The sequence below is a fragment of the Pleurodeles waltl genome, chromosome 7, assembly GCF_031143425.1.
Source record: "Pleurodeles waltl isolate 20211129_DDA chromosome 7, aPleWal1.hap1.20221129, whole genome shotgun sequence".
In the NCBI taxonomy this organism is placed as follows: Eukaryota; Metazoa; Chordata; class Amphibia; order Caudata; family Salamandridae; genus Pleurodeles; species Pleurodeles waltl.
The window spans coordinates 274,836,312-274,859,908 of NC_090446.1; the positions used below are offsets into that span (position 1 = coordinate 274,836,312).

Genomic DNA, 23,597 nt, shown 5'->3' on the forward strand with positions numbered 1-23,597 from the left:
CACATGGAACCTCCATTGGTTTGGTCTTCCAAGCCTTCCTGCAAATCTTGTTATCCAGACTACTGCAACGCTTCCTGTTTCTTCATTCATGGCTACGATTCCGCCTCCTCTTGGGATTCTTGCACCACAGCCTACTGTCTTCCTTCGGATTCCAGTTAAAGAACTACAACAAGACTAAGTACTTGTTCCTTAGGTTAGTGCGCACTAATCTGTAGTTTATTTTATTAATCCAAGGCGGAGTTTCTTGAAGGCCTGAGTATGTCCTTGGATATCAGCCAGTGAATGTTTCCTTAAAACCCAAAAAGGCCCAGCCAGGGCTCAACTTTTCTTGGGAGCGCTCTGAACTTTATTGTACCTGAACTGAAAGTTTTTTCTACAGTATTCCTTGACAAGTAATATTGGGTATTTGGAGAAGCTTCAAGGGCATGTACTTGCATTTGAGTTTTAATCTGAACATTGTATGTTAGGACTTTCTTGGGAGTGCCAGAAAATGTAATTTTTTTAAAATTGTTCCTGCTCTGTCATGCAATATTTAAGATGAAGACTTAAGTGTACATTATTTGTAAACAATGACTAAAATATTATGAGCAGAGAACTTTTGGTAAACAATATGTCTTGTTTTTTCTAATGCTCTGCACCTTCATCAACACTTAGTAGGTCCAGGGAGTTCATACCCTACTGGGCAGTGTCTCAAGCAGGAGAGCAGACCCAGTAACAACGGTCAATCTTTTCCTGTTTTATCCCATCCCTCTCCCTCAAGGGCCAGTTTGTGATATTGGGTTGTTGTTGCACATTGCTGCCCTCGCTGGGAATGGAGGTCCAGCATAGTCTCCGCACTAGGGACCAGGTGAGTGCATCACAGAGGTCAACTGTAATTTTGTGCATGTTTGTAATTTTTTTAAATGCATGCCTGATGGGTGCTAGTTTATGCGCACTTCAGTAGGTCCTGGGCTTTATATAGCGTCAAGTCATTGGTAAAGGCTGGATGCTTTATCACTTTAAAAAAAAAAAAAAAAGTTTGCAAAGTTTAAAAAGTTTACAATGAAACGTTATTTCAGGTTCCTCGTCAGTTTATAATGACAAGTTACGAAAAAGCAAGCAGGCCTTACTTAATGTGAAAAGCTAGTGTGAAAAGCAAAAAATGTTTAAGGGCAGATAGTTATTACACAGTGCTAAACGCTGTAGGTAGGTATTTTCTAATAATCACTCATCTTACTTTAGTGGGCTGGGATTATGGTGTTGGTCACTCACAGGAACAAACCAAGGGGATAGACAATTTATGCTGTGACAATCTTTATTATGCTTTTTACCAGAGAGTTTACATTGTTTTGATAACTGTGTTTTGTACATATTTTTAATTCTACTGTGCAGTAGCTGACGACTGCCTTGTGGGAAGGCCTGTGAAACAGCACAGTAGGTCCGAGTTGGTTATGGTGCTAGCCAATGATGCCAGATATAGGCTTGATTATTTATATTGAAAAGTTAAAATAAAGACAGTAGCTCCAACACCGATTGGGAAAAGTAGAAGTATGTCAATAGGCTTTTAAGGGTGGATTGCTATTATTCTGTGTTAATGCCTACAGAGAGGTATTTTGTTAAATGGAATCTCGCAGATTACCATTATAGGCAAGGGTTTCGGTGGTGGTTACCCCCTTTGCCAAACAGTGGGTACAGAACATTTGTGCTGTCAGAATCCTTGCTAGACCTCAGTAGGAGAGATAGTATTTTGCTTTATCAACTAAGATTGAATACTATGTAATTTTAATCTCTGTATGCCGGATGGTCGCCTTGTGTGAAAGATTACGCTCAGTACAGGAGGCCTCAAGCAAGTTTTGGTAGTAAGTCAATGATACCAGCTAAAGGCCTGACTGGTCCACTAGAAAATAATAACATTGCCATAGTCCAGATCTGATTATTGTAAGAAGGTATAATTGATGCATTAGGACTGGCAAGTTGATTATGACAGGCATGTGTTCAAAACAGGTGTTTGGGGTAGATTGCTGTTTTTCTACACTAAATCTCAGATAGGTATTGGATTACATTAAATGTCAGATTAATTTTGTTGGGAATGATTTTGGTATCTGTTACTTCCTCTGACAAACTAATGGGCAAAGTATTGCACTGTCATAAATCTTGCACCAATTTCTTCCATTTGTCAGTATCTTGTAATTAAAAAAAATATTTTTTTTAAAATACATCCATCTGGGATGTGGAATTCCCGTAGGCAGACACCCAGGACATATTGTTTGGGGTCAAGAACAACAAGTTTTCATGTTTATGTTATCCTTGGGACAAGTAGACCCAACCCCCTGCAGCACAAACTCTGACTGCCAGCTTACAGTAGCACATTATGAAGTATGGAAGGAAATGGTCTGCAGTTGAGGTAATATTTGTGTCCATATGTTAATGCTGTTCAAGCTTGTATTTATGGTTAATTAATGCAAAGCATTTAACATTAGGATGAACATTCTAAATAAATGTTGAAAGTTTGGACTGCACTTCTGAGTCATCCCAGAAAAAAAAAAAAAAAGTGTACACATTTGCAAAGTTTAACAAGAAGAGGCTATGTACAATGCTCAGATTAGATGCAAATATTTGCAGAAGCCTGGAAGTAAAATGGAATATTCTCTGCTTTTAAAATAAAATGTTCACAACAAAAATGCAAGTAGGACAAAATGTTTGGCTAAACGAATGTGAACTTTTAAGTACCATTTCTTTGAAGCAACATTTGGTAAAATGTGTTAATGCATGCTAGTATTTCCCCAAAATATTCAGAATGGAAAAATCAGTGTAGCTCATTTCAAAAAGATATTTTGGAAACATGAAAATAAAAGAGCATTAGTAAAGCCAATATGTTTGGTATTGGTGGTCAGTCTTTTGGTTTTGTCAATGCATGTCTTGTTATGACTTTTGTAAAAAATTAAAAAATAAAATATATAAAGCACAAAATAAAATATTAGAAAAAATATTGGTGTGGGAGCTACCGGTCCTCACCACCGTAACTAACATTGGCAAAAAGCAAAAGTATTTTTGGTCTCAAAAAGCACACATTGCCATAGTAGTTCTTGGCACTGACAAACCTACTTTGTGTGCTGATGTGCTCCTTGTGAAAGAGCAGACTGCCATCATTCACGGTGAAGCCAGCTGACATATGGATAGAACAAGATTGAATAAAAAAAAAAAAAAAATAAAGGTCTTGGTTTAAGCCAGAACTAATTAGAGGCACAATTCTAAAAGAAAGTCACAGAAGGGCACCCAGGTTATTTGTCTCATGCAGATTTACATATTTCATGAATTCACAAGAATTTGAAGACGTAGACCAGGAAATCTTACTCCTAGAAAAGGTTTAACTGTATTTTAGCAAAAGTAAATATGCATACGAGTTCACTTATGTGAAAATCTGTTGAGCGTTTTCAAATTCACTTTCCCTCCAACCACTCCCTAGACCCCCCCTCTCCACCCCCAACCCTGCAAAAAGTTTTGCTTCTGCCTCTGTCAGGAATAAATTTCCAGCCCGACTCAGTATGGGGAAAGATTAGAGAGGAGCTGGTAAAAACCTTTAAAACTAAAAAGTTTGTAGGTTTGCACAAACTCTAAAGGGAATTCCAACCCTGGAACTTTTGCTTACCACTTCCTCCTGCCCCAGTATTTAGATCTGCAGAAAGGTGTCAAATTAAGGAAATGCTAGTAATCAAGTGCTACTCTAGTACGAGCCCTGGCATAATCAGAGAGGCTAGTATCAGAGCTCTTATATAATGAGATTGCTGCCATAATTTGTCGCCGCACTACATAGCACCAGGGGGACAAGGAGATGTTTTTACAGGACAAATAGTTTATTGATGCAAGCTGTCCCATGGACAGGTAGATATTTTATTCAGTTCCACATTTGCATGGATACAAATAGGAATTTATGGTCAGCTGTTTTCTGCCATTGGTCCTTTTGAGTGACATGTATACTCCATTTCCATCCGAACTGCATGAGGTAATGGTTCTGTTAAGTCATTGGCTGTCTCATACTTGAATGACTGCATTTTCTAATAAATGCATACACCCACATAAATTAGAGGTCTTCAATGTCAGGTCTGATTGGACAGTTTTGAGATTTCTCCTTTTATAGTTCCTTTCATTTCTTTACCCCTATTTTCATTTTTAATGTTTCTTAAAAGGATACCACACCACCCCAGACAGTGTTAATCGTTCACTCATTTCTTCTATAGGGCGCTGCATCACACATGGCCACTTGCTCTAAACTAGAAGAGGAGCACATAATGATGTTGCCAATTGTATATTATTCTTTACCATTCCAATATTGCCAACACATATGCTCCCAATAAGGCTACCATGCTTTAAATTGAAAACAGACTATTTGCAACTCTTTTGCAAGACGGACAATTGCTATGTTTAGTTTTGTTATTGCAAGCATATGCCTGCTAAGGTTGGGCAAGCAGCATTTTTTTTTAACTTGTATATTTTAATTTATCTTACATATCATGTTGAATGTGTGTGTTTTACTGTGGTTGTGTCATGGGGTGAATGCAAAAGTGAGTCTGAATGGATGCACGAGTGCAAAGATGAGTGACCGAGTGCATGTATAAGGACTTTACTTAAAGAATCTGCAGCTTGCCACAGGACTACTGTATATGCATAACACCCAATACCTCCCTCCCCATCCTGACAGCATTCCCTCTCCCATCAACTTTGTCATATATTGGTTTCAGTGGGGTAATATTCCAGATTGCCACCATGTTATACTCCAGTTGCCAATTTTGCACACTTTTATTCAAAAAGGCATAAAAGACCACATGCTCAGTTAACACTTTAGAGGTATATGAATGCCCCGAATGTTGACATTGTTCCATGTAAAGCTAAGAGGGAGTCCGTCCCACATCTCCCACAGTAGCATTGATATATACATAGATATATATATATTTTTTTTAGAAATACAGCTCTTGGGGGAAGCAAGTGCCAGGATTTTGTTTCCAAGCAATGTTTGATCTAGTAGCATCTGCCCTATTTTCAGGTTGGAAAGCTTAGGGTGTAGTTGGTAATATCTCATGCACTCTTCCTTCAGGTTGTACGCCTGCTTGCACCGCATTAATTTTTCAGTTTTATTTCCCTTGAATAAATCTTTCAGCATTCCACACCTTCCCATTTCGTATGCTTCGAAATCACATTTTGAAAGCCTTGGAGAGAAATCCAGGTTGTCGAGCAGAAGATTGAAAGATGACTTGTACTCAGCCTAAGTAGTCTTGTTACAGAGCTCCATATTTGAGGGCTGGTCACAGTATTTCCAAGTAGTCACCTACTGTGGGGGTGTGAGGGGCGTTCACCATCCTGTTGAGCCAAGGCACTGACCATGGGGTTTGCCCAGCACCGCCACAATCACGAGGACCCAGAGCCGCTTAGTTTTATATAGGGACCACTCAAAGAATAATAGGATAAACCCAGTCACCCCAGTTTCTTTTCTTAGTAAGTTTCCCGTTTTCTCATGAAATACCTGCTGATCCTGTCAAAGGCTTTTTTAGTATCTAACAGTAGGATCAGCAGGGGAATTCTTGTTCATTAGTCTTATCAATGTGGTGGAAAACTCACCTGATGTGATCAGCAGCACGTCTGTGTGATATAGCTTGACTGATCTGGATCTATTAGAAATAGCAGGATGGGGATACACGCAGCCTATTGGCAATTTTCATGATTACACAGTGGGATAGCTGATACTGCTGTATTCACTGCCCTCTGGAAAACTCGACCCATAATGATTTGCAGGGCATTACTTTTACAAAACATTTTTGCTCATAACTTAGCCTGTGGTGTTCCTAAGACAATGACACCACCACCAAAACATTCATGACAATGTGCTCTGTCTACGCCATCTTTGGGTCCCCACACTAGGCTAGTGGGCATCCCAATATAATAATCCCTCCCACCATTCAGTGTCTGTTTAAGCTCTCTCATGGCTGAAACTTTTGTTTAACAACCAGGAGTTGCTTATGTTTTAAGAGCCTTGTTTGTAATATCATTGTTATAGGCCTGCTACCCCTGAATATATGTAATGCATTATGCCCTTTCAGGGTTAAGTATATGGGCACACTACATTATTTATTGCCATTTTCTTTTTTGTGTGGTTATGCCCTTTAGGAGCTAACCATATAGTTCCATGACCATGTTTCTTAAAAATGCCATTTTTATTGCAGTATCCTCTGGGGGCTGCTCTAAGCATTACATTCATATCAACATATTAAAAAAATATTTGTGGCACGGAAACGTGTCCCATAAGGCTCTGCAGGGCATTATTTTTACATAACATTTTTGCTCATAACTCAGCCTGTGGTGGTCCTAGGACAATCGGACCACCTTCAAAACATTGACCACAATGTGATATTTCTGGCTACATCTCTGGGTCCCCACACTATGTTAGTGGGAACTCCAAATTAACCTGCACCACCATTCATTACCTTTTTAAGCTTTCTCATGGCTGGAACATTTGTTTTACAGCTGAGAGAAGTTATGTTTTATGGGTCTGGTTTGTAACATCATTCCAAAAGTCCTGCTAGCCTTAAAAATGTGTAATGCACTATGCCCTCTAGGGGCTAAATGTATGGTTATACTGCATTACTTTCGCCCATTTTTTTTCATATGGTTATGCTCTCTAAGGGCTGAATGTATTGTTACATAATCACGTTTCTCTCCAAATGCTGTTTTATTGTTGTGTCCTCTGGGGGCTGTTCGGAGCATTCCAGTCAACATACTATAATATTCAGCGCACAAAAACTCACCCTATAATGCTTTGCAGGGCATTACTTTCCCACAACATTTTTGTTCATAACTCTACCTGCGGTGGTCCTAGGACAATGGGACCACCTTCAAAACATCACTGGGTTCCCACACTAAAGTTAGCGGGGAACCCAAAATAATAACTCATCCCACCATTCAGTGTTCAAGTTTCCTCATGGCTACAACTTTAGTTTAACACCTGGGAAAAGTTTTGTTTTTAAGGCCTTGTTTGTAATTTCATTGCAGTAGGCCTGCTAGCCTATAAAAATGCCCTCCAGTGGCCAAGTATATACTTACTCTGCTTTACTTTCTCCTGTTTTTTTTCCCCTCATGAGTTATTCCCTCTAGGGGCTCATAATATGGTTACATGACCATGTTTCATACAAATTATAATTTTGTTAAGTGCCCTCTACTGACTGGTTTGGGCATTACATTCTAATGCCAAAGTGTTATTTCTGATAAATATTTATATAATTGTACATGTTTTAATAATCTCTCCTTATTACAACTATGACCATAATTCAGGCCAACTCAACATCTTTATTACACTATCACTGTTTGAACACTCTTGATATGTTTTGGTGACCCTTCTAGTTCACTTCTCCTCCATGGATGTCTTGTGCCTTTCTTTGGGTTGGGTGGGCGATTGTGTTAGCCAGCCAGCAACTCTGACGGCGGAGTGGTGAACGTGGTATTCTATTGGAGTTAGCGGTACCAGATTTATATTATGCTAAACGACAGCATGTTAATTTTATTTTTGCTGCGCATAGAAGAAGAAAAATGGAAGTGCTTTCGTTATATGCAGGGCCACTGGAATTATGTGGTATGAAAAGATTAAATTATGAGGCCGGGTTGACCCATGTATGTGGCAAGAAATGGCCAGTAATGAATTTACAATGCCAGTAGCTCTAACTCCAGATAATGTGAGATCTATTGCATTACAAATGCTTGTGTATCAATTATTTTGATCGGGATATTGCTGCTTCAATTGTGTACAGATTTTAACTGTCTATTATATACTGTTTGTTTTATGTACAGTGCTTGTACTTTTATGGTCGTTAATTCAGCTGAATAAAGTATGACTTGAATTAACTTGACGAAGAAGGGCTGTTTTAGAACTTTGAATGACACTGAGCCCTTCCACAAAACCCTAAGGGCTGTAATGTTTCATAAGGTCTAGAAGGAATCCTTAATTTTGTATTAATCTTCCAGTGTTTTCAGCTCTGCTTAAAGGTGTTCCCTAGAAGCTCTACTGATCCATCGAGATGCCTTTTCTGATATCCACAGGAAAAATAAAAAAATAATAAGACTACTTGACTGAGGTGCCCCAAAGTGTGTTCAGGGTCAACTCCCCAGAGTCGTTTTTCTCAAAGGTATTGATGAATATTGTGTCTTCTTTCAAGGTCTGTCGGGATAGACAATTTGTTGAAAATTGTTTTGCCTCTTTTCCATCGCTTTCCTACACATAAGGGTAGATAGGTTTCTGTCCCACATTAACATGGCGTGATGAGATATTGCCAGTTTTAAAGGAAGTGTTTGCGAATGCTTATCACATCCCCACTTTTATTCTCCCTGGTTGCTGCAAAAAGAGTTGGTACAACTTACTCTTCATCAAATTACTATCTTCCAATTTCAGGTGGGCCACTACACTTTTTAAAATATAAATAAAATAGAGCTGCAGCAAATTAAAACTTGTGTTTATTTCAGGACATTATTAATCTGTCACATTGTATACTTATGAAAATGCACAGAACGTAGCATGACGGGTTTTCTCAATCATGTCAGTCTTTTAAAGCGGATATCAGTAAGTTAGTTAATTAAAGCACCCAATCCCTGGACTTTCAAAAGTGCAATTTTTCTTATAAATTGACAGTCACAGCACACAATAAAGTACTTTTTCGCATAACAATGATACTAACGTCCCAAAAGTAAATCTAAATTAAATCCACAGAGTACATTACATAATTTGCATTTACCTTTGCAAAGTTTCCTTCAGTTACTAAATTGATAAATTCAATGTAAACTCATGAAAAGTGGTCTAATGTAGTGTTCAAGCTCAAAATCGTCAGAAATGCTTGTTGTACAAAGGGATACAAATTCATCAGATTTATTTATCAACCGCTCAAGGTGATATCTCGTTTTTAGGCTTCGCCTCAAATGGTGTGTGGCAGCAGCACCGGAGCAAAACTTATGGATGTTAAGATTAAAGGCCATTCAGGCCATCACAAGGTTAGAGGATGATCTGTTGATGGATACATTTGCAGCTCAAGTCTATGCTTCTGGTTGATAGCAAAGAACACCTGGACAGCTTCCCTGGCATTCACATGCACTGGATGAAAGAAGAAATTCCCTCTACTGGTATCTCCATTGTGCCTGCCCTTCCCACAACACCTACAGCCTGCTGAGACACACTCACATAATAAGCCACTTGTACCCACTTTTGCTCCATCAGTTGGGAGGAGGTGTTGCGTCCCACCTTCCGACACGCATTCTGTATTTACCCTATTACTCCCATTCTGGTTTCATGCGGGGTGAGCAAAAAATTCCACTCTTCTGGCAGAGTTTTCAGTGTTTTGCCCACTCCTAGAAAAAAACAACCACTCCTCTGTGGAGTTTTTTCTCGCATACAGCTCGCCAACGTTAAGCTGGCTGAGCCAAAGTGAGAATTTTCATTCCATAGCGTGATTGTTGGGAGAAACCTATGGCATTTTTAAATGCTTGTTATACATTCCAAAGATTTGGAAACTCAAAGCGATGTAATAACATGTTACTAGAAGGGTAACTTTGCATCTCCAAAGCACAACACAGGTGGACACATTTTTTAGGCTAATTCTAAGAATGAAAATCCACTTGTCTGTAATGTTTAGTTCACAGCAACTCTTCTTTTCCGAGGATTACAATAGATACCCTCACCTGTGCTTACATGCCAAACTAGATATCAGTGGGAAAGGTCACCTATGAAGGCTCTAATTAAAAGACAAAAGGAAAGTAATTCCAAGGCTCATTATTAGGGTAAAACTAGCACGTTTTTAAGTTTGACCATAGTCTCTCAGCCCCATTTCAAGTGCATTTGAAACCAGTGCAGGAAACAGACCCAGGTTTATAGCATGGAGTCAGCATCATTGAATCAAACATGGTACAGAGCAACAGTTGTGTGTTTTAAAATGTCTACTAGCCAACCAGCTCTTGCCAGTGAAAGGGACAAAACACCTGTATATATTCAAAGGAAAAGAGATAGGGTGAACTTATGGTCATTGGTGGCTATAAAAACTAAAACGCGTGATTGAAAAAAAAAAAAAAAAAAAATAGGATATTCGCCTAAACCACAACCTGCATTTATGGTTATGAACTAAAATCTGAAACCAAAAGCCACAGAAATCTGCAAGTTATGGTTGAGACAACAATCCACAACAGCATGCAAACCAAACACAAAGCTCATGACCTCACATTTATTGAAACAGATTCAATCACAAACGTTGTAAATCATCTTAAAGAAGCAATAAGGTACCACATAACAGTTACTACCTTGAATGGCGACTATGAATGTTGTACAAGTTAATAGTTTGATTATTAATTGTTTAATTACATGCAGCTTTTAAGTAGCACCACTTATCGCTGCAAGTATTGTAAGGGTATAAGCATTGGTTTTGGTGTGCGAGTTATGGATTGTACTCTAACAACTGCTTATTATAGTGGTTTCACAGTTTTTGTTCTTAACTACACTGGACCTGGCTTTTAGGTGTATTTCTAAGTTTTTCGTTTTTTTTTTTGTTTTTTTTTTTAAACTTGAGTTCTTACAAGCAATGCTAATAATAATCACGGTCACGGAAATAATATGATTCTGCTTAGTGTTTTCCCCCACATTTAAGGATTTTTCACATTTGCCACGTAGTCCCTCATTATAATGTGGCCCTCGCTTGCTGCACAATTCCACGGTTTTGACCATATCTTCACTTGAACCTTTTTTTTTTTTTGTTCACCCCACATCCACATCCAATCCTCAAGTAGGCAGCCAACTACAACAGCGCAAAGCATTTAGAGTGATCAGCTGGGTTGGCAGCTGTCTTTCAACTAGGCCTTATGCCTACCTCTTCTGGTGATTTGTGAATAAGAAAAGGATGATGGGAGCTTCCTTGTTCAATTTTTTTTGTATTGAATTTCCGAATTAATGGTCACAGTAACTCTACAATGAAACTGCATCATGGTCAACACAGCAGTTTTGTATAGTAATGTCTCAGACCAGATTTACACCAAATCAAAAAGCACAATCTTTGTGCAAAGTTCTATGTCTAAGGCAAGTTAGGCTTAGTTCCATTTATCTGTATCAAAGGGCAAAGAATTCCATGGGGAAATTAAACTGGAAAGGACACTTGAGATGCCCACTTTTTCCGGATCCCCTCTTGACGATCTCCACAAAACCTGCAAAGAAGCATCTAATGAGGATGCATGTTTTTAGAACACCTTATACACAATCGAACAGGGCCCAAGTTATTAAACAAAAAAAGTACTTTTAAAGGGAAATGCTAAGCTAAACATAACTACAATGGTGCTATCACTGCCATTGTAATATATAAGCACTTTCCGGTTTTCTAGTAGAGACAAAGAGCAGGTGTTGGACTTACTAGGGGTGACTTGTCATGTAGTATTTAAAGAGTATGTATACATTAAATATTTCGATAGTACAAACTAACCCAAAAGGCATCAGAGCAATGCACAGGGTTAGAGGCAAAGATACAGTCAAATGAGAAGGTGTAGCTGGGCTCTATAAGCTGAAATGGCCTATTACTGTATCAGTTCAGCTATGAACATTCTTCTTTAGACAGTGGTGGACTATGCTCACTTGTGCACCTTGTTGGACTTCATCTCGCCTCTGTGACCTACTGGCTTTGGCCAATGGTTCTTAGCCATGCTGCACACCATTTGTGATGCTGTGGACAGTGGCTAAAGTGTTATAAAAGTGTTTGACTCAGCCACCCCGTCTTTTTGCAGGTGTGCGCACCACAAAGGAGCACCCCTGCAAAATAAAGCAGACCCTTTATTTTCTTTTTAGTTCGGCAAACGCATTTTTTTTTTTAAGTGGGTTGGCGAGCAGGAACAACAAGGAATGGGGACCAAAGCTACACAGGAAGGGTTGGGGGAAATGCCACGGGAGGAGACACATGATAACGGATTGTATGAAGCAGGACGAAAAGCAACCTAGGTGTTGGGGGAAAGCAACACGAAGGGCTCGGGGACAGCAGAGTAATGGCAATAAGCACATGGGCGAGCGCATCGGAGTAACATGGATTGCAAGTGGAAAGAAGTACACTATGGAGAGGTTGCTTTAAAACACGTACTATAATGGAGTGCTTCACACTAAAGGAAAACAAGCTTTTGCAATTCAACGTGTCTCACGTTTGCTCATGTTAGAGCTGATAGCGTGGTAAACTCCTAACCTGACTTTTCACCTAGCGGCAAAAGTGCATTTATGTACGTAACACGAAAGAGTGCAATTAACTATGTAAAGCGATTGACTTCTGCCAAGCGAAATCACGCTAGTAAATTAGAGAAAAAGTAGTCCACGGGCCGACAGAAAACAGCGAGCCTCGCATGTTTTCTGTACTTGGTCGATGCGCTCGAGGAGGGCTAGCCACCGGAAAAGGCATGACGTACGCGTGCCTTCGACTAATGAAAGCAAGCAGATTTTATAAGGCAAGCCCACGAACCAATGAAAAAAAACACTGACGTGACGTTGACAGGGCTCCGAGCCCTTTTCTAAACCCTAAAGCGTCTTGCTACCATGCACATGCAAGGCAGGCTCAACCTTAAAAAGTAGTGCTTGAAAAGCAAGAAGTGATGCTGCCAGACAAAGATAGCAGAAGATAACATTGCGAGGGCCAAACACAACATTGAAAAGCGGGGGTGCAAATAAGTAGGCAAATGAGAGTGACAAAAAAGCCAACCCACAGTAAGCAATAGATGGACTCCAAGCCGCTCTATTTTCTTGGTAAGCCACAAAATGCTTTGCAAAAGACATTGCACACGCGGTCCAGTAGGTTCGACCTAAAGGGCAAACCCATGTCTGACCTTTCTCGCGATGTGCTTCAGTGAACAGACTACTCTGATACAAGGGCGGATATTTCAGACTCCTGAGAATTTCAAACGAAGGAGGTCATTAACCGAGACAAGCATAATCAGGGCAGTTGGAGAGGGTATAGACTGGTGTTAGCTACGCTGGATCCGCTGATTCAGAGACAGTTTCAGCCTTTGGTACAAAAGCATAGAAGCGTCGCTGCTACTTTTCACACAAATCTCATATCACTATAAAGTTTGAAGACGACCGACCCTGTGTACTTTAATTCTCAACTCGCAGTACAAAGACAAGGTAAGGCAGCAAACAAAAATTAACTACTTCACTGGCCGACCACTGGATAGTTTAAAGGAAAACTCTGTCTGCGTCATCCACAACAATTAGCGTGTACTGGGGAAGCGTAACTAGTTGTGCTTGGTTAAACTCGTCAACCCATGAATTCTTTATGAAGCATTTGCATTTCAGAGTCGTGAATCAAGTACAAAACGTGAGTCATACTTTCAAGTTACTTAATCAACTTTCGTCACTCCCAGGTAGGACTTTAAAAAGGTAAACTTGTGAAAGTCACCGCTCCATTTCAGGAGGTAATAGGTTCTTGATTGCATAATCGAATACATAACTAATACAGCTGAAGCATCAACAACACAGAACAAATGTTTAAGAACACTACTCAGAGCGTTAAAAGGAAATTAAGACAAAAGGATAGCAGACAATCAACTGGGAGGCGATTTTCTCTACTGGCTAAAATGATGGCTGTGCAATCTGGAGACCCGAGCATTTTATTCGGGCTCCGCCGTTAAACAAACTATGTGACTTCGGGCATATCAATTTTTTCTTTACCCCGTGAACTGTACAGACTCTTTAAAAGCAGTTTAAGTCATTCATTTAACCACTGCCCAAAATCCGAATGTTTACACTGCGGTGAAAGGATAATGTCAGAACAATCAGTCAGAAAGAAGAAAGACTTGTATGTTGTTCCTCCACTAATGCCAGAAACTCAATCATGACGGCGAGGGAGTGCACGAACAATAGAGCTCTGTCTTTACTTTTCCAATACACTTCTTACACCCGCCGCAAGTGAAGTTAATAATAGTTTGCCTTATAAAAGCACATAACAGAAGCACACTTTATAACACAAACAACCCCCATTGATCAGCCGACCTTTATATTAAAAAAGACATGATCTGAAATTAACCAGTAGGGCTAATACAGTTAAGAAAGCTAGGCCTGCAGGGGACTTTCCCGTTAGTTATCCGAATGTTCGCAGAGAATCAACTTTTTTTAGGTTTGTATTAATAGAAAAATAGAAAATAAAAAGTGCACTATGAAGCAACACAAGTCGTTGGTTTCACTGCCTTGAATTAAACGATGCATCTGGCATTCAGCCATTATATGTATGTGGAATCTGAAACAGTACATACAAAAGCAGCACTTGAAAAGTGCTGGCAACAACGGAAAGCCATAACATCGGCACGCAGTATAAATTCAGTTTAACATTCCATATAATCAGCAGTACATTATGAACTTCCACCAAGCCCAGAGCTGAAGGCAGAATTAATTAGTTGCTTTAACTGGAAAGCTAGTCTGCTGCATACCAAAACGGACGTGTGAGAATGCTAGTTTATCCTAGAGAAACAGAGTAACCTATTCCCAAAGATACATCATCTTGTTTCATTATCAACCTGCAGCTACCAGTTTTAAGAAAAACAAATATAAACCTATTTTGAGTGCAGGTGGCCAACAACCCCCAATTTTCATAAATGTTCGCTTAATACAACCGCCGAGCATTGTTTCAGAAATGCTAGTAATTATCAAGTGTACACTGACTAAGTTAGGCGATGGACAACATAAGAAAAATGTATCTTTTGAAAGCCTACAGGAGTTGCATACAATGCACAAATTGAAACAGTTGTAGCAAACTGCACATACTTATTTCAAGATACAAGAGCAGAAAACAAAACATAGATAAACCCGGTTTGCAAATTCATTACAGGTGAAAATATCCTCAAAATATTTAAAACAAGACCACAAAGGCAAACACCCATTAGATCAATTGATACACCTAAGTTTTCTGGGAAGACTAAACAGAACAAAGTAAATCAAATGGAATACATCATATATTCATCGGTACTTGAATAATAAGACGAAGCATGCCTGGGGGCTGCATACATGCAATTCTTCAATGGAGGGGCGGGAGACGACCGAAATCCAGTTCACAAGCAATTTATATGTTGCATCCTAAACATATTCCCTTCAAGGTTCAAGTTCCAAACTGAAGCCATGACACTTGTCTTTGTGGTAGTGCTCAGAGACCTACGGAAACAGCAGATGCTACCCCCAAGGAAGCAATATTCATCATGGTCCACAGCAGTTCTGCTCGGCTGGGTTGTTCCTGCCTCTGTCCCAGCAGTGGAGTTAGAGTCAGCTGCGCCTCACACCCACGGCCCTAAGCGTCCAGCGGGTTATTCCCGAACCCAGAACAACCGCATCGGGCTGTACCAGCTTCGGATCTCGCACACACTTTCTCTCCCTTTTGCTGTCCCCTCGAGAATCATGTGCCTCGTCATACAGTACTGTCCTAGCTGTGGGTTTCTCAAAGAACAGAGGGGGTACACACTCTATGATACTTGATCACCATAAAAGCGGGGCCTAAAACAGGCAATGAAAGGGTCCAGTAACCTACATTTGGTACTTAAGTTCTGCCGTAACCTTAGTACAGCAAATGGCGGAGGCCAGGTCCTACTGCACCTTGTGTACTTCTGACATCTTCACTCCTAGATACAAAGTTGCCGGGCCCAGGCCCTGCGTTCTTTGGCTGAACCCGCTGCCGTACCATGACTGTTGTGCATCTGGTATCTAGGGAAGTGCCAACACCCACCCGCTCCGGGCAGCCGTCCTTTTAGGGGCCAGGCTTTAGTTTGCGGTGTTCAACAGACCAAACTTCCCAGGCCAGGACTCCTCTAGGCATCCCGAAGCCAAGCCGGCGCAGGACGCCTATGAAACGCCGGAGCAAGTCTGTGCCAGTCCCCGTACCTGCATCGCACCGCCCTCTCGCCTCCCTGCTCTGGCTCCCGGGTGCCAGGCACCTGCCAGCGCCGAACCCGCCCAGAGCGGCGAGCATCTGCGGGAAGTGGGAGGGGGTATTAGTCGGGATTATAGATTTTTTTTACGGGGGGGTTGGGGAGGGGGGGTTATGTCGACCCACCATGCACAGGCGGCACCCACCTTGCTTTTCACCTCCACTGCGCTGAGCGCCCTGCTACTGCCCCCGCCCGCCGGCCGCTGGATCTTGATCATTCTGGCGCCACTGCGGCGGCCGGAGCACGGAGTCCCGGGGCCCCAAACACTTCCCTGGTCGGACTGCTGCTAACTGCCAAGGTGCTCTGCTCCGGGGAATACTCAGTGCCTCGGTAAGAGCTACAAGCTCGATATCCGGCAGCGGGCCTCGCTGCTCTCTGCCTCCGGCGCTGCCCGGCAGCCACGACCTGCTGCGGCCGCCGCGTCCTCTCGTCTGGCGCTGACCGAGCCGCGGCACCCGCTGACGTCACTCGGGACCAGGGACTGCCAGGGTCAGCCTCGCTCTGGGGAGCGCGCGAGCGCCGCAACACCCGCTCTATCTGGGCAGGTGCTCGCGCGCGTACCTGATGGGGCCTGCAGCGCCACTCCCATCGGGGCGGACTCGCACTGGAGCGCCTGACGGAACCCACAGCCTGAGCTACATCGAGACCGGGAGCGCGCGCACCTGTATAGGGACCGCAGCGCCCGCTTCTAGCAGGCCAGGTGCTCGCGCATGCACGCTCACCGAGCAAGGTGTGCGCGCGCTGAAGGAGGAGCCAGCTTGTCGGTGCTGTCACTTGCATGCTCCGATAGTCACCTGTGTTTAACAAACAGGAATGGGGCGCTAAGCGTACTACGGGCTCGATTCACAGGGAGGATTGTGGTTTACTTATGGCATTCAGGGACAGCCCTTCGTCTTTGCAACGCTTGTGTCGGCGTCAGGTAGTCTGTTGCATTGTGTGAAGGTGGATAAGGCATAGTAATAACATTTCCCAGTTCTAGGCATGACTACTTGGCACTGTCTCGGCTTTTTCAATGCACTCTGGGAATTGTAGTCCGGGTTGTATAATTGACTAGCAAAATATAGCAGACTCAGAATACAAGTAAACAAACTTAACTGGAACAGTTAGTAACACATTGCATTGCTTTAAATGGAAATATATAAATGCATGTACTCTCTCTTGACAATACCTGTTTCCACCTGACAAGTGCCGGTACTCTCCCATTAAATGTAGTCCATTTCAAAATAAGGGCAGGGTCACAGTAAGGGACTGTACCTGATCATTGAAAGCACTGACACATTGGGCCTTAAAACTTGCCAGGGTTGGCAATGAATCAGCAGCAATGCATACAAATACCATGAGAAGAGATAGTCTTTAAGAAACTATAGATGCACGATCACTGGAATTATACAGAGAAACAGAACTAAATTATGCAACTGCATTGACCGAATTAAGCTGTGAAGAAAGACAAACTCAATTACAGTAATCATAGAAAAAGGTTTCCCAAATGGCAACCAATTACAGTTGCTGCCATAAGAATGGGGCATAACATGCATATTTTATCCACATGCCTTGTTTATTAGTGGTCTTTTTTCCCCACAGTAAATATCTGCAGGTTTTCCTTTAGAAATTTACCAGCGGAGAATGCAGTGGTTTGGGGTGGGTGGGTCGCACAGATGTAAGGGGAATCCAGTGCTTATCACCCAAATTACAATTGGTTAATTACTTTAAGCAGGGCCTTAGTCACGGACGTCAATTCACCGAAATGTCAGGGATAGCGGAAGGGACATCACACCCTTTGACCTCAACTTTCACTCTCTCTCTCTCACACACACACACACACACACACACTTACACATGCACACAAATTCACACTTACATACACTCCCTGTCAAATAGACGCACACACTCACCCGCAAGCACGCTCATACATATAAAAGCATTTTATACTTACCTAAGCTGCCATGGAAGGGCATATTGCAGCTAAATGTTCCCCATTTTTATTGCAGTTATAGCGAACAATATATTATTATTCACTAGTAGTGTAATAAAAAATTGACAGGCGACAACGTCCATAAAGTGTTCCTGGCACTGAATTTGCCGCCTCTGTTGCCAGGGGTCTCAGAGGCATTGCAAGGGGTAGCAAGGGGCAAGCCAGGGGTCACAGCTGGAGACCTCTAAGTGATGCCTAGTGCCTTCGTATCATTTCATGGCATTTGTAGCTCACCCTCTTGATATTTTTAACATACTGATACAAAAAGGATCACAGTCCTTTAAACATCGAAAGGTTCCTAAGAAATAAAACATGCACATTTAACAGACAATATTAAAAATCATAGTCATTAAAATATTAATTATTTTACTTTGCAGTGACTCATAGGCATATACGTTTATTAACACTGTCCTCTAAAATACGGTGTAAAATCTTTAATGAGATCATACATTATTGCATTCAGCAGAAAACAAGCCGTCATGAAACACTTCTTGCAATAGAATTGCCCACCCCCGTTTAGTCTGCGAACCCAAAACACTTTTTAAAACTGGTTTTGAGTTTTGTGTTTATTCTGTTTCGACACAAAAGACCCCTGAAAGCCTCTCTCCATTTGGACATAACCTGGCAGTGCAGTGTTTACAAGTGTATTATATAAGTGTCTTTATTTGATGCATACTAAGTTTCAAGACCTTAGACTTCAAAAAGAAAAAGTAAAATGTTTGTGATTTGTTAACTTTTTGGGTGCTCTCTTAAAATGCTTCTTTGCTGCTTTGAAAATATTACTTGTGCCGAAACACATATTTGCACTACTAATGAAATTAAATATGTCTGTGACAAGTAATTGTTTCCGTCTTCTTTCAGTTATATTTAAAGGATAAATAGTTTTGGGACATTGCAAACTAAAGTTCTTCCTCATTCCTTAAATTGGTATGTTAATCCAACATGGGCAATAATATTGTCTCCTGAATGCTTCCTCAAATCTTCTTAACTTTGAATGAAAATACATTTGCTATGTCTAGTACTGGACTTTTATGCATTCTGAAATTGTTTTTGTAATGCAGCACATATCTAATAGAGGTTGTGGTCTCAGTGGGCACTAAAACAAGGCCAACTTGTATATGGATTAGTTTAGGATATTTAGTATGGAGTCCTTCTTGCTCTACAATATTTAGGGAAATAATTTTAGGATCATAACTGATCATAGCAGAACAATATTTTATATTCTTTGTGCTCCAGCAATACAGAAGGAGGAGTCTCGGCTTCTCTATCCTGATTACATACCTAAGAGATCACTTTGAAAGTGATAATCTATTTGCAACAATTAAAAATAGCATTAATGGAGCTGGGTGTTAATCCTATTTGCATATTGTCAGACGAAGTCATCTAGACTAAAGCTCAAATTAACACATATTTTTTGTCTGAACGTCAGGGCGGTCTTTGCCAAATCTTATAGGATTATTTTATGGTTTTATTTCTGTGTAAGAAATGGTTAATTCCCTCGATTATTAGATTACCATTCTCAGTCAGGTAGGTGGAATGAGGTTCTCAAGTCACTTATAATTTTATGAAGTGTTAATTACTGTGGTCCAAATTTTATATAATTAGTTAACTATTTGTAATTTATTGGTGTTGATAGATATGGAATGGGTTTAAAAGAATTTATTTGAATAACATTTGTGGAAATAATTTAAAAAATCTATGAATTTTATGAATACATTTAAAAATAACTGGTGTCTGTGACTGCATTAACTCTTTGAAAAGTCATATCACAAGCAATGATGTCTTTCGTGAAAGAGTGAGAATGGTTAGCAAATGGGCAAAAAGTCACGTATTCGGACCGAGTTAAGCTCAAAAAGTAAATATGATTGAGTAGTATTACAAGAATTTGGCACAAACATTTTTGAGCAACAAATAGACATATAACATTTATAGACCATCAGTTCTTTTTGTTTTTCAGTCAGAGAATAGCAGCCTCTACCTCACTGAATAGGATTGTTTCACTTGTCCAAATTTGAATGAACAATTCTATAAGCTAGACCATTAGGAACTCCCATCGAAGGGTACTGCCTTCTCAGGATTTAGTTCCATAAGCACATAATCTGTTTTCTACTTTCAGATCTACATATTTTCTTATGCCAAGTATGGGAGTTCTAAATTAGTCATGAAAGAATCAATCTACTTTTGAATGTTCTCCAGTGGTTTATACCTACAACACACTCAGCTGATGCCTGAAAACATATTTAAACTTTGTGAGATAATCAGCAGAGTTAGGGTCATATAGACCCCTTGTGGTCCCCTGAGTGTGGTGGCGTCCCTCCTTTCTCTCACCCAGCAGTGATTATCAATGATATCTAGAGATCCCCACAGTTTTTGTGGGGTTGTTTTAACAAAAGCGGTCCTACCAAACCAACTGAAGCACTTCTGTCAAAACTGAAATGTCAGAATCCACGTCATGGCATTTGGTCAATATTGTTTATTTTTCTGAAACAGATCTCAACGTGGGTTTTTTTGTTTGAAATAGAAAAAGTCAGTGGCCATCACTTCTGGGTAATTTTCTCACTGACTGTTATATGCATTGTCATTTTCGACTAAGAGCCTGATTACAAGTGGGTCGATTGATTCAGTTACCCATGGGTCAGAATTATGAGCTTGAAAGTATTTAACACATCCAAAACTTATCAGATGCATGAAACAATTAAAACTTTGTATACATTTCTGCAGGTCAAACCTGCCAGAATGTAAAAGGGGAAAAGCAGATGTATTCTATTTGAGTTCAAAACAGGAGTGGATGTGTTTGGATAAGTTTGCATTAAAGTGGACAGATTGATATCATTGGCTATAGCGAAGGCTTTTAGGGCTGTTTTTGTCAGATGGTGCCCTAGGGAATCCTGGGTGCTGACAGTACGGAAGTAATAATGTAGCCCTGAGAAGGTATGCATTCAGGAAGGACATCACTTTTCAGAGAGATTCTCTGTCTTTCTCCTCCAGAATTTAGCATTGCCTGGAGCAATCCAAATTTTTGATAGGGTCTTGCGAAGATGATGTCAGTTTTGGCTGCATTGAGGTAAAGTTAGGGTCCATCAATGGTTTTATTGCTGTATCTTAAAAAGGAGATGAGAAATATACACGGGGGGGGCAGCAGATGTGTTTTTCTAATTGATGTAGTCTGTGTTTGGTGATGCCATTGAAACTCAAGCTACCATGTTCAGCCTGTCTGGTTAAGCTTGGTGATCATTTTGCACATGCAGGATGTAACAAAAGAAAGATACAAAGCAAGTGCAAAATCAGTGGGCACATAGGAGGACAGAGCTGCATTTGGCAGTAAAAAATACCACATCGGAACATTGCCCCTCCTGACTAAATGTGAAGATGGGTAAGCAATTCTTTGTGAGTCTCTTTGAAGCTAGAGAGATCGGTTAGTTGCAATCAAGAGTTCACATCAGAACTTAAAACCCACATTTGTCACTACAGGTAGTCAAAGACTCCCATGGTAGTGTAGCAATTTTACATCCAGTAAATCCCAATAACTTGGGGATTGGTGATTCCAGAATGAAAAATTACCGCAGTTTACAACTTTTCCTCTATGAAATGGCGAATTGCCAGCAGGAAATCACTGTTATAGCACTCATTTCGACATGTAATACACAAATTAGTGTATTTTTCTGGGGATACATTCCACTAAGTTTCACCTGGCAAAGCGTATCCTCGGAAAACATGGTGCAGTATTACATGATGCAGTACTAATGCATTACTTGTAACACTGGCTTGGGCAGAAACTACTTTTTTTTTGCAAAAATAGGCACTAGCAGGGAACTCAAAACAAAGGCCTGACGTTGATAATTCCTTTCAAATTAGGTAGGTAGCCTAAATTGGTGAATAACAATTTGAATATATGTGAATGTTGGCTTTATTTTTTCAGTTTTCACTTTATTTTCTCTCATCACTTGAATGGCTCAGATACATCCGGGGTATGGTGGGTCAAAATGGACTATTGCACATTTGAAGTTACCTTACTTCTCACACAGCAGATTAAGCTATTTTACAGGTTTCGGGCACAATCGGAGCAGGCTGTGAAAAAACATAACACCATCCTGGCAAAAGGGTTTTTGACTCAAACTTTTATTGCTGAATTTGAGCCATATTTAGATGTGTTACTTCAAGCACTTGGAAAGCCTTTGTTCAATTGAGAGAGAATACGTATGCACACATACTTGACTTTCTGACAGCCATTTTATCCATTGGACAGTTCTGCTGTTATTTACATTATGCTCCTGCCACCCACAACATACAGCATGGAGCAGTGGGCCAGCCTACTTTAGTGACTTGCACGCTCACTGTGAGTGATGGCATTTTCATGTGCACATACTCATAGAAAGTACTCCTCCGTAGTTCCAGGATTAGTAGGCCAATCTCTGTTTTAAGTTCATGGTCCTTTTCTCTTTCCGCAGGAGAGGGGATGCAATGTTCCTTTTTGACATTCAATTTTGCAGTAGATCACTTTTTACTTTTCAAGATTTTTTGAAAAACATATGTATGCCTGTTTTAGTGGGAGACATTTTTACCTTGTATTACTTTTAAACTTGGATGCTTTGTAATACCTTAGCAAAAATAAATAATAATTGAAAATAACAACATTGCCAGACGCTGCCATCACTTGTTTTTCACTTCAGCTTTAGACACAGGTAGGGAATAGAAATGAATGGCACCCAAAAGAAAGATTGTAAAACACTGGAAGGGAAGATCTACTCATAAAAAATAGCTGCCCATCAGACCAAACAATGATTTTTTTTTTTAAATATAACTACTCTTGCTTGACAGTCCCGAAAGATGCCATGGTGTGTGCCCAGGGCCTGTAAATCAAATGCTACTCGTGGGCCTGCAGCACTGATTGTGCCATACACATGAGTAGCCCTGTAAATATGTCTCAGACTTACCACTGCAGTGTCTGTGTGTGCAGTTATAAACTGCCAATTCAAACTGACAAGTGCACCCACTTACAGGCCCAAACCTTCCCTTAAAAGGCATGGAGGTCACCCCTAAATTAGACCAATGGCAGCCCCAAGATCTGGGTGCAGTGTATTTAAAAGGTAGGACATGTAGTGGTGTTCTTTACATGTCCTGATAGTGAAATACTGCTAAACTCATTTTTCACTATTGCAAGGCCTATCTCTCCCATAGGGTAACACATTGGGATTGTCTTGAAATATCTTTTAAGTGTAATTTCCCATTAGGAGCAGATAGAGATTTGGAGTTTAGTGTCTCTGAACTCACATTTGAAAAATACTTATTTTGATGAAGTCGGTTTTTGGACTGTGAGTTTGGAAAATGCCACTTTTAGAAAGTGGGCATTTTCTTGCTTAACCTTTTTGTGCCTCTGCCTGTCTGCTGAATACATGTCTGGATCAGGATGACAGTTGGGCTGTGTGTGCTTTCACTCTAGACAGTCACACAAAAGTAGCCTACGCATGCCCTGAATATCCTGATGGCCCAACACCAGGCTGATGGGTCTTCCTGGGCTAGAGTGGTGGGAGGAGCTGACACTTGCACCTGAAGAGGGCTACACCTGTCCTAACGCAAAGCAGTCTCCAACCCTGTGGTGTATGTCTAGGACCAGAGTAGGAAAGACAAACTCTTGTGCACTACAAATGCTATAGGAGGAACTGCTGCATTACCTGTTGCTTTGTTGTGCTAGTCTGCTGCT

General features: G+C 40.7%; 1 protein-coding gene across 1 annotated transcript in view; it reads right to left on the reverse strand.

The window, feature by feature from the left end:
- The window catches only part of PARD6B (par-6 family cell polarity regulator beta), a 71,909-nt gene extending 55,288 nt beyond the window's left edge, over nt 1-16,621 (reverse strand). The window contains exon 1 of the mRNA XM_069243643.1: nt 16,070-16,621. Within this exon, the coding sequence (XP_069099744.1) occupies nt 16,070-16,141 (72 nt within the window). The 5' untranslated portion in view covers nt 16,142-16,621. The remainder of the gene's footprint in view (nt 1-16,069) is intronic.
- Between the last annotated feature and the right edge of the window lie 6,976 nt (nt 16,622-23,597).